The following is a 13,914-nucleotide window of genomic DNA, read 5'->3' as shown; positions in this document are numbered from 1 at the left end:
GAGGGTGAGAGTCAAGGCACAGTAAAGGGGCCCCTGCTGCCTGTGTGATCCACAGTATTGGATCTGGTGTGACACAGAAATCTTGAATTATTCCTCTCCCCAGCTGGTGGATTTGAGTACGAAATCAAGACTTCCCCCACCCCTCCATTTCAAATGTCAGTCTAAATGAAATTCTCACAAGCTTGCGCACGGCAAACTTACTTCAACTAGAAGCACTCAGGGCAAAAACAAAACAAAAAAAACCCCAAGGAGCTGATGCCCAACCGTGAAATCTGAGATGGGAGACAAACGCCTCTCACTGTACAACGACCTCCCTCCCTGAGCATCTCATCACACTGCACCTGCGTTTAAAAGCATTTTTCAATAACCACCAAACACAATCCAGTTGCTTCAACTGTCTAAAATGTCAGCGTTAACGTAGACTATATGAAATCGCCCTTACATTAGAACCTGACTCTAGAGATGCTTCTGCATTTTACCCCTATTTTACAGATGAAGAACCTGAACCACAGAAAAGCTAAGTGACTTACCAGAATCACACAGCTAACAGGCACCAGAATAGTTTGAAGCCAGGACTATGTGACTCACCAAAACCTGAAATTTTATTTTCCTCCCTCTTCAGACTTGCCCCAGGTCAGGGCTGGTGAGCATGGTGAAAGGGGATACCAGGACTCCAGCTCCCCCTGTCTCCTGACACTCCAGAATAGAGGCTGAGCTGCTACAGGGGCGACCTACTTCTTCTACTTGTGTTTCTTTTTAAAGATCCAGCTGCTGGTGGTGGCTTCAAGGGAGGAGGAGGTGGTTCTATTGGCTTCATATGTCCCCTCCCCCGACACTACATCCCCAAGGCTAGTCACATCTGGGCCAGTTCAGCATCCCCAAAGTAGGAAGGAGAGCTCTTTGAGCCAATGTGGAAAATAAACTAGAGAAGCTTTACGGTGCGTTAGCAATAAGTGAGAGGGGGCATGTCTCCTGTTCCATAGCCTGCTTGCTCCTTTTCAAGTCAGGCATGGTTTCAGCTTGAGACTGCATCTGTTGGTCCTTAGGCCTGGAACACTTCCAAGGACCATCTTCACTGCCAGTCTCACCTCCTTCAGAACTTGGGACAAATGCCACCTTCCAAGAGGCCAACCCAGACCAACTTAAAATTGCCACTTCTCCCACTCTCACCTTTTTCATATTTTGTATAACCATCCGATGTGTCCTATATTTGTTTCTCCCAACTTGAATGTTAGCTCCACTAGCATAGAATTTTGTCTGTTTTGGTGCTCAGTATTTGGAACACACCATCCCAGCCCCACAGACTGAATCTGGCAGTCTGAGGCCAGGTGAGTGCCACCTCAACCCTCTCCCAGAACCACAGCTGACTGTCCTTCCTCCCTCTACCTCTACAGACAACAGCAAACACCACAATGCTCTAAGTTGTGGTCCTCTCGATGGAAAGGGGACAGGAATCTGGCCCTGTGATAGGCTGGAGTGCCAAGCTGTTCAGCATTCATGCCTGGGAAGGCCTGGGAGGTGGGGCCATGTTCAGGGGCTCAGATATTGCTTCAGGTCTATTAGGTTTGAGAAGGGGCTGGGAGACAAGGGCATCTTGAAACATTCCGGCTCCACTGGGGTGAACGTAAGGGCCAGGAGGGCACAGAATTATAAGGAGTATTAGAAGGTCACTAGAGGAATCCAACTTCCTGTAGGACAACTGGTCCTGTCAACAGTCATGTTTGCAAGGTGAGGCAAACAAGCCCTTGTATGCTCCTTCTGATAGTATATACAGCCAGGCAGGGCCAACCTCAGCCTCCATGGAAGGACTGCAAGCAGCTGGCAGGACAGAGAAGCCTCACTGGAATCCAGATCCTAGTCTTCCTCACTTCCTGCACTGCCAACACCCCATCACTTCCACTCCCAATCATGGCCTGATGTCCTAGGTTCCACCCCAGTCCCACTTTGGCAGGGGAATCTTGTTAAGATATAAAACATATCGTGTTGCTCCTTAACTCAAAACCCCTCAAAGCCTTTTTAATAAGAATGAAGTCCCAAATTCTCACCCTAACACACAAGGCTCTGTATGTAATCCACCTACCCTCTTCACTCAGCCAACTCCAGTCACATGGGCCTCCTCGAAGCTCCCCATAAGGGCCAGGCACTCTCCTACCTGTCTTTGCACTGGCTGTTCCCTCCACTTGGGAACTTGCTTCCTCACCTTCCTCAAGTCTCTGTTCAGATGTCAATGAAAACTGACACCTTCCCTCAGATTCTACCCTGTAATTCTTCACAGGCACCCCCCAAAATGGCTTCCCCTTTTTATGTTTCCTTCCAAAAGGGCAAGGAACGTTTGTTCTGTTCATTGCTGTGGCCCCAGGGCCCAGAACTGCCCAGGCACACAGTAGACGCTCAGTCTCTGTTGAATGACAGCTCTGACCCACCCAAATGGGACAGTGAAGAGACCTTGAACATGAGGAGCTACAGTGGGTCCTGGGGAAGAGTCCAGGCCTACTGGATGAGGCATGCCCCTTCCTTCCCATACCACCAAAGCCCCACTCACCGGGCCAGACCCAGGATTTGGTGAATACGAGCCAAAGGGGAAGGGTTTCGGTGGGAGAGAGCAAAGAAGGCAAACTAAGCACACAACTCCAGCACTAAATCAAGTTCTTTACTTCCCAGAAGTGATGGCTAAGGGGAGGAGGGTGGGGAGGGCGAGAAGAGAAAGACAGAAAGAGCCAGAGAGAGCAAGGAGGTGGGGAAAGGGGACAGTAAACCAATGTTCTATGAAGTCTCAAGAGGCAAGTGCTCAAGGTAAAAAAGAGTCCTGGAGAATCATCCGCGGCTGCGGGAAGCATCTCGGTTTCCTTCTGTTTGTAAGTCCTTAGGGGGAAAGGCTGCCGCCGCTGCCGCCACATTAAATAGTTATGTACATCGCAGAGTCCCAGGCCGTGGGCAGGCGGGGAAAGGGGGTCATTTCACCAGGGGCCGAGTTTTATCATCGTCACCGCATTGGTGGGCTTTGTACTTTTTCACCTCTGCCATGTACTTGGCCCATGCGTCACCTTTACTTGTTAATACCTGTGGGGGAGGGGGGCACACAGGGGATTGGGAAGGGGATGCCAGGGAGGCCAGGAACTGGGGTCAGGACTGTCCTGAGACAGCTGACCCAACCCCAGTGTCACCCTGGAGGTCCTGGATTTGAGGTAAAGTAATTCAGAGTCGAGTTATCTGGGGACCTTGTTGAAAGCCCTCCTACCCCCACCCAGTACCCTTAATCCAAGGATCAGATGCTAGACAGGGAAGGACAGGGATCGTCAGCCAAGTGCTAAGGCCGGAAAGGAAAGGCAATGTGGGCAGCCCCCCACACCGAGCCTGCTCACCTCATCCTCCGTCTTCTGCTTCTTCGCTACTATTCCCGTCTTGAGGGCTAGTTTGTTCCCGCCTCTGCGCTTGCCCACCTGGGTGAAGGGACAGAAGACTGCAACGGTTACAGGAGCCGGGGCCCGCCCTTGGCGGCGCTGAGGCCCACTACACCTTCCTAGCCCGGCCCGGTGGCCCGTCCCGACGCCGCGCCCAGCTCCACCAGCCGGCCGACCTGCGCAGCAATCAGAGAGGAGCACACGCGACTCTTAGCGCCTGCCCTGGGCCCATGATGCCCAGGCAGTCCTGGGCCCAGGGGGTGCCCTCCCACGGAGCAAAAAGAACCCTCACATTCGTGGGGACGGGCTCTGTCCTCACTCTCCATGCTGAAGCCTCTCCCTCCCCTGGCATGACCACGCAGTCAACAACATCTCCCGTTATTGAGCACTTACTATATGCAAAGCCCTGTGCCAAGTGCTTTGCATGTATCATCTCCTTTCATTTTCATGATGAAGGTTACAACCACCCCCACTCTATAAATGAGGAAACAACTTTAAGAAGGAGAGGCCCCTATCCTCAGTCATACTGGCAGCAAACGATGGAGCTGGATTCAGGGTCAGGTGGGTCCAAGCCACAGAGCAGCATCCTTAACCACCAATCAACAATGTCTCCCCTGCACCTAACCTGGTCTAGCCTCTCTGAGGATCCTCCCACAACAGCCCTTTAATGAACAAATGAAAAAGGCAGTGAAAACTACTGTTACTCGCACTCAAGGAGGAGTACTTGGCCTCTGAACAGTTCTCAGACCAATCTAGGTCCTGACATTTCCCGTTCCTCAAATAGAAAGCCTCTGGACTTTCATCCTGGTCCTCCATCTTCTCTCACTGAGGGCTTCCTGTACCCCACAAGCTGCCACAGGTTTGATAGGCATGATCCTATCTCCACCTCTCAACTAGGCACTAAATGACTGGCTCTGCTGGGCCTAGTCTCACACCTATTTTTGGCAGATGAAAAAACTGAAGATGAAGATTTGACTCCCAATCCAGTATTCTCAAGTCGACACTTTTTTCTCCATACCACAGAGACTTGATCTCAACACCAGAGACAATGCAAGCTCAGAGTGGCCCATCATTATAAGTGCCATTTATTTAGCCTAGAGTTTCTCAACTTCACACTAATGACATTTTGAAGTAGATGATTTTTTGCTGGGGAATGGGGCTGGTGGGGGCTGTCCTGTGTATTGCAGACTGTTAAGCAACATCTCTGGTCTCTACTCAGATGTCAGTAGCACCTCCTCCCCCAGTTTTGTCAACCAAAAACGTCTCCAGACTTTGCTAAATAGGGGAAATCATCCCCAATTGAGAAGTACAGGTTCAGCCATTCCTATAAGACAGGCCCCACGCTAGTCACTTTTCCAGGATGGCCTCATTGAACCCTCATCACATCAGAAGATGGGATGACGTCCATTTTTCCAAATAGAAAAAATGAGGAAAGGCCAACCCAGACACTTTAGGAAAGCAAAGATCCTGTCTGTCACGTTCACCAGGACATATCCAGAACCTAACACAATGCCCAGCATAAGGTAAGGTGCTCAATAAACGGACACTGAATGAAACTGAACAAATGAAACTCAGGGAAATCGAGCAAATTTCCTGAGGTTACACAGTAAGTGGTCTAAGTCTCTAATCACACAGCATGAACTCCAAATTTGAATTTGCCCCCTTCGGAATAGTGAGAGATGGTCCCGGTATCCAAAGTTCGGGTGCCACTCAAACAGGAATTCTGGTATCCTGGTTTCCCAATCCCCGGCTCCCGGTTCTCACGGGCAGGCTCCGAAGGTCCCCATGTCCACCCCCAAACCTCGCTCTTCGGGAATCCAGGTTCCGCATCCTCAGTGGGTGAATTGGACGACCCCCTCAGCGAGGTCGGAGGTTGAACCTGGATCCCGATCCCCTTCCTCGGGCCCGATTCCCCCTGCCAAGGCAGGCCCTGGCGCCCGCCCCCACCCCCGCGGCTCCTTACGAAGCTGAGCGTGGGGCCAGGGCCGCCCTTCCTCTTCGGATCGCCGGGACCCGCGGCGGCGGCAGTGGCCGGCTGGTCGGGTCGCGGCGGGCCCGGAGGCGGCTCCTCCTGCCGCTGCCGCTGCTCCTCCTCCATCTTCCGCTTGAACAGCTCGAGGAAGCTGCCGTCGTTGGCGAACAAGTTCACGCCGCACGACACTGGGCTCGACAATTCCTCGTCCCCGCTCTCGGGCGATGTCCCGGGCCCCGACTCAGCCCATCGGCTCCCGCCGCCGCCGCCCGCCGCGGGGCCCGGCGCCTCCCGACCGGGAGGCTCCGCCCGTCTCCCTCGGGCAGCCATTTTGTCGCCAAGTGCCGCGCAAAGGACTATGGGAAGGCCGCTCCAGACCCGCGCTTGGCGCCGGACTTGACTGATCCCGGGCAATGCATGCCGGGAAGAACGCTCTGGCCCGCAAGCGTCCGCAGTGGGGGCGGGGCCTGAGGGGCGGGACAAATGAGGACTAAATTCTGACTGGCGAACCGGGTGGCTCCGCCCCGCGAATTTTTATAATCCAGCTAGATTTGGGAAGGCGTTACACAGACATGGTCTCCCCGGGAATGGGGTCGTCGTTTGGGGCTGTAGCTGGCTCTCTTGAGTGAGGTTCCTGCTTGGGACTGGAGGCGCATTAGTTTTCCGGGGCTAGAATCTACTTCTGGAACCGGGGATAATCTCATTGAGGAGAAGGAATCCCCTCTGAGACTGCTCAACTGACACCTTGAAACCAGGTCCCTAACTCGGTCTAAAGGGCATATCTAACCTGGACCCCAGACTAGAAATGCAAGAGGTATCCTGGGTTGGGTACCTGTCTCTGGGGTGGAGCTCTTGCTGGGAATGCGGACACAGCTAGCTCTGTGGAGCTGGGGTCCCCATCTGAGAATCGGGATATTATTTTATGGGCTAGAATACTCAAATGAAGCTGGAGGTATTTCTAAGCTGGAACCTCCCAGTTTAGAGTTAAGACTGCCTGCCAAGGGCCTGAGACAAAGTTTGTATTTCTGCCTAGTGCATGGGTTCAAACGGAATTCACTCGAGTCTCCCCTTCCACAGGGAGCAAAGTATAAGGAAGTTTTCAGAAATAGGGTCACTTCCAAGACAAGGAGTGCAGTTGCAAGTGTGGTCCCTGCCCTGGTTTACCCAGAATGGGAGTTCAGGGAGCACTGGACAAGGATCTGCGGACCTTGCCCACAACCAGAGTGGTTCTCCCTCGAGCTCACTCACAGCCGCAAGACCTGCCTTCAACCAACTAATCAATTTGTCTATGATTGGTTTGTGTCAGGAGCCAGGTGGCTCACAGCCAATTGGATAACATAGGAGACGGACCTGAGCCGATGTTGGGACTCAGTTTGGAGAATAGAGGGGAAATGATTGAGCCTATGGAGTCAGGCCAGGGAGGACCCAACTTCAAGGAAAGGGCATGGACCGGGTGTTTGTCTGGTTGCTAAGGAGAGCTTGGCGGCTACCGGAACGTGAGACTGATTGGTGAAAGTAAGAAAAGATGTAGCCAATGAAAAGAGTGCTGCAAGACTTAGGGTCCAATCAGTGAAGGGGAGTATCCTGGACTGTACCGATATGTTAATTAGGCAGGGGGAGTCTTTTAAAAATCATAGACGAGCGATCGACAAGGTGAAGCATAGAAGAGGAAGACATTGGAAATATAGCTTCTATTAGCGCCTAAATGTCAAGCCATGAGGAAATTAACTCCGGCCACTAGCCCTGTTGAGGATATGACATGGAATTTCCCCTGTTGGTGCTTTGCGTGGTGCGCTCCGCTTGATCACGTGAGCCGGTTCCAAGATGGCGGCAGGGGTGGCCGGGTGGGGGGTTGAGGCAGAGGAGTTCGAGGATGCGCCTGATGTGGAGCCGCTGGAGCCCACGCTTAGCAACATCATCGAGCAGCGCAGCCTTAAGTGGATCTTCGTCGGGGGCAAGGGTGGCGTTGGCAAGACTACCTGCAGGTAAGGAGGCGGTGGGGGCCGGGAAGACGGGTGGGATGTACCACTGAGCGAAGGGGAGGCCAGGGACAGGCTCTTCGATCCGGAGCCGGGATCGGGGGCTGGGCCGGGGTCTTCCGGGTTGTACTCTACAGAAGTTACCTGGAGCAAATAGCACATACCTCCAGAATACAAGCCTGGCACCCTCTGAGTTGTCCCATCCCTGTAGGGGCTCAAAGGCCGAACCACGCTGAACCCAGCGCACGGCGCCTGGGAGAGCATTTAGGTGTCCCAATCAGCTGGACCGTACCAGAGTGAGCTCAGAGTAGGGGGAAGGGCACTGGGGCAGACTATCGTAGTCTGGTGAACCATGCATTTCTATGACCACGTGGGGGTCGAAGGCGGGAAGAGGGCACATGATCAGACTATCCCAGTCGGCTGGGAGTAGGTGTCCCTGGGGCAAATTATCCTGGACAAGTGGTTTGAACCATCCTTAGTTTAGCAGAGGTGCAAGGGACCCCTTATCTCTGCGTTGAGGGAATGCAAAGGGCTCCTTAGCTATCCTGGCTGGACAGCTGGACCGTGCGTGCTGCTCTGTGCTAGCAAAGAAGAGGCAGGCATCAGGCCAGGCTGAACCTCACCATTTTAGCCAGCTGGAGGGGTCAGTAGGTGAGGTCTGAGAGGGTCCCTATGCAGGCATTGAGGCTTGATTCCATAATTACCCATACTCTCAAGTTCCCTGCTGATCCTGGTCCCCTGCTTCTGGGCCCCACATCTCTCCATGAAGACTTAGGGAACAAAACCTGACCCCTCACTCTCTGCCTTTTAAACTTTCCCTTGCCCAGCTGCAGCCTAGCGGTCCAACTGTCCAAGGGGCGGGAGAGTGTTCTCATCATCTCCACCGACCCAGCCCACAACATCTCTGATGCATTTGACCAGAAGTTCTCCAAGGTGCCCACCAAGGTCAAAGGCTATGACAACCTCTTCGCCATGGTGAGTGGAGCAGGGCTCAGCTCCCCACTCTGGCAAAGGCCTGTCCAGGCCTTTCCTATGAACACCTACGATCAGCTACATTCTCTGTCTCGTTTCACCCCTTCTTCAACATACCCACAGAGGAACAAGTGAGGAATGTTTGTGGAGTAGAAAGGAAGCCAGAATGACCAGAACTTAACGTGTGAGCAAGGGGAGATGCGAAAGAGGTCAATCAGAGCCACATGGTGTAGGACCTTGTAGGCCACTGGGAACAGGTTGGCTTTGATGCCAAGTGTAATGGGAAGCTGTTCATTTTAAGCAGGGCAATGTCATGGCAAAATTAACTTTTTAAAAAGTTCCCTGTGGCCGCCATGCAGAGATTGGATTGTAAGTCAGGAACGAAAGCAAGGAGACTAACAAGGAACCTGGTGCAGTGACCAGGCAAGAGATGATAGCATCCAGAACTGAGGTGGGGGCAGAATGTTAATGGAGAAGTGGTTAAATTTGGGATGTATTTTGGAAGTAAAGCAATGTGACTGCTTGGTTGTAATGGGCAAGGGAAATGAATGAATTAAGTATATCTCTTAGTTGGCTCCTGGGCGAGTAGGATGGGGAAGACTAGGAGAGGAGCAGGTTTAGAAGGGACAAATCAGGAATTCCATTTTGACCACGGTGAATCCAGGGTGCCCACTGGACATCCAAGTGGACACATCAGGACAGTGGCTTAGCTGTGCAAGCCTGGAGCTCAGAGGAAATTGACCTTGATTTGGGAGTCATTGTCCCAGGGGTGGTATCTAAAGCTATGTGAAGGGACGAGAATGTGAGACAACAGAGAGGCCCAGAAACCTGAGAGCACATCAGCATCTAGGGTCCAGTAGCGAAGGAGACCAAGAAAGAGCCACTAGTGAAATGAGAAGAGAGGTAGAGGGTGTGGGCTCCTAGGCTCCAGGAGGACAAAGGAACTCGGGCAGGAAGAGGTTGTTAAGCTTCAGTAGGCAGATCAGTTTTAGAGAGACCACCCTGGGAGTGGGAGCAAAAACCTACCTGCAGTGGAGACAGTGATCGCCATGACAGGGACTAAGAATTGGGGCCATTGCTGGAGGAATATAGGAGGGGGGTTAAGGAGGACTCTTTTGAGAAAGGAAATGCTAGAGCATGTGTTTTTGCTGATGCAAATGCTCCAACAGGGAGGGACAAGTAATGTTGCAGGAGGGAGTAAGGATGCTGGCAGAAGACAGTCCTCAGGAAATGCCCCAGTCCCCCTGCCTTGCCTCTGAGTCCCTGGGTCTGTGCTCCATCCAACACACAGACCCAGGGACTCATAGGCAAGGCAGGGGGGCTGAGGCATTTCCTGGGGGGAGATAAGGGTGTTAGCGACCAGCAGCTCATCTTTCTCACAGAGGCCCAGGTGAGGCCCAGGTCTCAGCAGAAAGCAAAGAGCAAATGGGAAAGAAGGGGTTTGAGGAAGTTTAAGATGTAATATACACACTCTCAAAGGTGTATTGTCTGGCTGTCGAGTGCCCATTTGTGATCAGCAGTGGGGAGCAAGGTGGAAGTTATTCATCAGGTGTGTTCCTCTGATGTTCACCTCAGTGTAGCCATACCAGAGAGCTGGAAATAACCAGAATGGGGATTTTGCCAACTACAGAGGGAAAGGGGAGTGTTTGCAGAGGCTACCTATGGAACCCTGGCTGGATAAGGGTGCTGGTCAAGAGGGACACTGATAGTGAATTGGGGGCAGGGGTGAGGGTTTGAGGTAGCCCAAAGAGGTTTAAATACCTGAGGTAGGAGGTGAGGAGGCCCAGGTCAGGGAGTGGGGTATGTGAGCTCAAAGGTGGCCCAGTGACTCGGAATAACCAAACCATCAAAGGTGTGACTATGGAGGTGATGGGTAGACAAGCTTCATGCAGGGAAATAACCTCTGAGGCCAGTGAGTTAGGAGCTTCACCATGAGACCAGAGAACTCACCAAGAAGAGGTGACACAGGAGGAGGATAGAGAAGGAGACATGGAATCCAAGACTGGCCAGGGACCCTAGGAATGGTCATACCTTTGTGGATTCTATATCCATGCTGAGGACTTGCTGTGTGCCAGAGAGTTCCTGGTGCCCTCTTGTGGCTGACATTCTGTTGGGGAGACAGATGAGAAATGTGATGAGTAAATCATACGAGGAGAGGCTGGATGATAAGGGGAGAGTAAGGCAGGTCGGGGGGCTGTGGCTGTGCTATTAGAAGGGATGATGAAGAAAGACTCACATTAGAGGAATGATCTGGAAGCTGTCAGGGGCCCAAGGGAATAGCCAGTGAAAGCCCTGCAGAGAGCTTTAGCTCTCTCTGGGGACACTGATCACAGTTTGCAATTTTCCATCTGTTTGTGAAATAGTTTGACCCTTTGTACAATCCCAGGAGATCTTAAGTGCCTGAGGGAGGGCCATAGCACCTCAGGGGGTCTCCCTAGCCTCTTCACAGCTGGGACCTGAAGCAGGGCTAAGGTCAGGGCCCTCTACGGGCTCCCCTAGCCTGGAGCCCACCCTGGTGGGAAGGCCCTGGCAGTAACAGCAGCAGCCTGAGTCTAAACCCCTTGGTCCCCCAGGAGATTGACCCCAGCCTGGGCGTGGCAGAACTGCCTGACGAGTTCTTCGAGGAGGACAACATGCTAAGCATGGGCAAGAAGATGATGCAGGAAGCCATGAGCGCCTTCCCAGGCATCGACGAGGCCATGAGCTATGCAGAGGTCATGAGGTCAGGCCCAGCAGGCTGGTGCTGCCCAGGGCTGGGGTGGAAGAGTGGGTGGAGTGGGCCTGACCCCCATCTCCCTGCAGGCTGGTGAAGGGCATGAACTTCTCCGTGGTGGTGTTTGACACGGCGCCCACGGGCCACACGCTGAGGCTGCTCAACTTTCCCACCATCGTGGAGCGGGGCCTAGGCCGCCTCATGCAGATCAAGAACCAGATCAGCCCCTTCATCTCACAGGCAGGCAGGGCCCCAGGGCATCCAGGCATCCCCTGAGTGGGAGCCAGTCCCCAGGCCCCCACATGTGCAGTGACAAAAGCCTTTTCCACACAAAACCCCTCTGGGTCCACACTTCCCAATGGGTGGGATGGATCTTCACTAAGGGGAACTGTCCCCCTACTCTGGAGGACTCAGTGTTCCTGCCCCCACTTCCCCACTGAGTGCCTCAGACGAGCTTGAAAGCACATATTTCAGAGCTAGGCAGCCTGGGTTCAAATGCTCTGCACTCTGGTATGACACAGCTGTGTGACCTCAAATAAGTCACTTCACCTCTCTGGGCCTCACCTTCCTTGTTTGTCAGATGGAAAGCACGTGAGTGTTCCTATGGGTTATTAGCATGACAGTGTAACGACCCCAATGACAACCACCATTCTACACACACATTCTACACCCCTGGTGGTATGTGTGGTCCCCGTATGGGACCTCAAGTAGTCACATTTGTGGAACACTTACTGTGTACTGTAAGTGTTCTGAGCATGTGACATGTGTCAGCTCATCTAGCACACCAGCCCTTGGAGGTGAGGTGTACATGTGGGGAAACTGAGGCTCCGGGAGGTCAAACCATCTGGCCACAGTCCCCCAGAAGAGGCAGAGCTGGGATTTGACCCCAGTGGTCTGCTCAAGGGCCCATGCCTTTAACCACTGGGAGGTTACATTCACTTTGGGTGTTTAGCAAGCCCCCCAACCCAGGAGTTATAATGGGCCCCAGGTAAGCTGCAAGCCCTCCCATATCCTTCCCCCAGATGTGCAACATGCTGGGCCTAGGGGACATGAATGCAGACCAGCTGGCCTCCAAACTGGAGGAGACTCTGCCTGTCATCCGCTCCGTCAGCGAGCAGTTCAAAGACCCTGTGAGTCACGGTGCAGGTGGGCAGTGAATGGCTTGGGGGATGGGGACAGGGCCAGTACCTGGCCCTCACAGTCCTTTCTTGCACCGTGCAGGAGCAGACAACATTCATCTGCGTGTGCATCGCCGAGTTCCTGTCCCTATACGAGACGGAGCGGCTGATCCAGGAGCTGGCCAAGTGCAAGATCGACACACACAACATCATTGTCAACCAGCTCGTCTTCCCAGACCCTGAGAAGCCCTGCAAGATGTGTGAGGCCCGCCACAAGATCCAGGCCAAGTACCTGGACCAGGTGCACATGCCCAGCCACCTACCCAGCCCTCCAACCTCTGATCCGGGCAGTGGGGGCCTGGCCTAGCCTAGCCACGGCACCTCCAGCCATTTACTCTGTGCTCTGATCCTTTGCTCCATCCCACCTTCTAACCTACCCCAGCCTCTTGCCCTTCACCCCTACTTCAGACCCTTCCACCTAATTCTGACCCTGAGAACTGGCCTGGCCTGGGTACCTCTTACCATGACCAGAGATCTCTGACCTCACCAGTGTTGTTCCTACCTGTGACCTTTGAAGCCCCTGACCCTGGGAGGCCCCCAGCCTGATCACTTCCATCGACCCACATTCTATCCTTGCCCTGTGGCCCTCTGACCACTGTCCTCTGCCTCTGGCCACAGATGGAGGACCTGTATGAAGACTTCCACATTGTGAAGCTGCCCTTGCTGCCCCACGAGGTGCGGGGGGCAGACAAGGTCAACACCTTCTCTGCCCTCCTCCTGGAGCCCTACAAGCCACCCAGCGCCCAGTAGCACTGCTGCCAGTCCCAGCCGCTACCATTTCACACCTACGCTCCACCCCACCGGGGCAGAGTTTGCACAAAGTCCCCCCATAATACAGGGGGAATCACTTGGGAGGTGGGAGGTGGGGAGGGGATCCGTTCCCCCTGGTGGGGCTGGGGAGACTAGCTGCTCCCCACCTCTCCCCACTTGCACCTCAATAAAATGATCTTAAACCACTGTGGTATTGTTACAGGGAGTTTGGGGGTCCGCACCTCCACGTACAGTTGCACAGATTGTACACTGTACAAAAATGGTCACATCTAGAGGGATGCAGTCACAACAGACCTAAGAAGTGTGTTTCTTATAGCAGTTTTAAAGGTGGGTGTCTTTAGGAAGGGGGTGCTTTTTCTAGCTCTATAGGTAGGGGTGTCTGCTGTTAAAGCCTGGAGTGCAAGACAGGGACATCTGCCCACTTCCTTTGAGGCTTAGAGCGTGGGAACTGGGAGGCCTCTTGGAGAGCCCCAGGCTGGTGGGGAGCGGATTAGGCCGGCAGCGGGCCCAACACTGCCTGCTGTTTGGTTTGGAAATTAGTGGGCACCCTGGGCAGAGGCTGGGCCAGCCAGACTGGGGATTAACAGTCTCCACCCCCCAATTCCTGCCCCCATGGCATGGCACCAGCTCCTCCCAGCACAGGGCTGCAACTGGGGACAGGATGGCAGAGCATTCAGGCCAGAGAAACCCCTGAGCTTTTGTCCTGCCTCCAGAGGGGTCTCACTGAGTGCTTCATGTTTCCTTTAGTTTGAGCTTCATCTCAAAAATGGAGGCATAGTATGACCGTTCACAAATTCATGGCACAAATTCACCCGACCCTGGAAGGGTCAGCACAGCAGCCTGAAAGACACCTTAGCAAGCCCCTTACCCCTTCACTCCCCTCTGCCACTGCCTGGACAGCCACCTTCATCCCTACCTGAGAGACAGG

General features: G+C 53.6%; 2 protein-coding genes across 3 annotated transcripts; one reads left to right on the top strand and one right to left on the bottom strand.

Annotated features, from left to right (window-relative positions):
* Positions 1-2,629: 2,629 nt before the first annotated feature.
* On the bottom strand, positions 2,630-5,797 carry TRIR (telomerase RNA component interacting RNase). Of its 2 annotated transcripts, XM_039882823.1 has the most exons (3): positions 5,365-5,782; positions 3,363-3,440; positions 2,630-3,060 (listed from the first exon to the last, which is right to left on the bottom strand). In XM_039882823.1, the coding sequence occupies exons 1-3, from the start codon at positions 5,701-5,703 to the stop codon at positions 2,953-2,955; spliced, it is 525 nt and encodes a 174-aa protein (XP_039738757.1). In that variant the 5' UTR covers positions 5,704-5,782; the 3' UTR covers positions 2,630-2,952. The 2 variants fall into 2 exon arrangements, with proteins under 2 accessions (XP_039738757.1, XP_039738758.1); XM_039882824.1 differs by lacking the exon at positions 2,630-3,060 and having other exon boundaries at positions 3,364-3,440; positions 5,388-5,797.
* Positions 5,798-7,156: 1,359 nt separating this feature from the next.
* On the top strand, positions 7,157-13,172 carry GET3 (guided entry of tail-anchored proteins factor 3, ATPase). Its single transcript, XM_039882800.1, has 7 exons — positions 7,157-7,358; positions 8,180-8,327; positions 10,898-11,046; positions 11,127-11,277; positions 12,060-12,167; positions 12,259-12,456; positions 12,834-13,172. The coding sequence occupies exons 1-7, from the start codon at positions 7,198-7,200 to the stop codon at positions 12,963-12,965; spliced, it is 1,047 nt and encodes a 348-aa protein (XP_039738734.1). The 5' UTR covers positions 7,157-7,197; the 3' UTR covers positions 12,966-13,172.
* The last annotated feature ends 742 nt before the right edge of the window (positions 13,173-13,914 follow it).

This window comes from Pteropus medius, unplaced genomic scaffold (genome assembly GCF_902729225.1).
Source record: "Pteropus medius unplaced genomic scaffold, Ma_sr-lr_union100, whole genome shotgun sequence".
Lineage (NCBI taxonomy): Eukaryota > Metazoa > Chordata > Mammalia > Chiroptera > Pteropodidae > Pteropus > Pteropus medius.
Note: the sequence above shows the minus strand (reverse complement) of the source record. Positions and strands in the feature narration are given on the sequence as shown.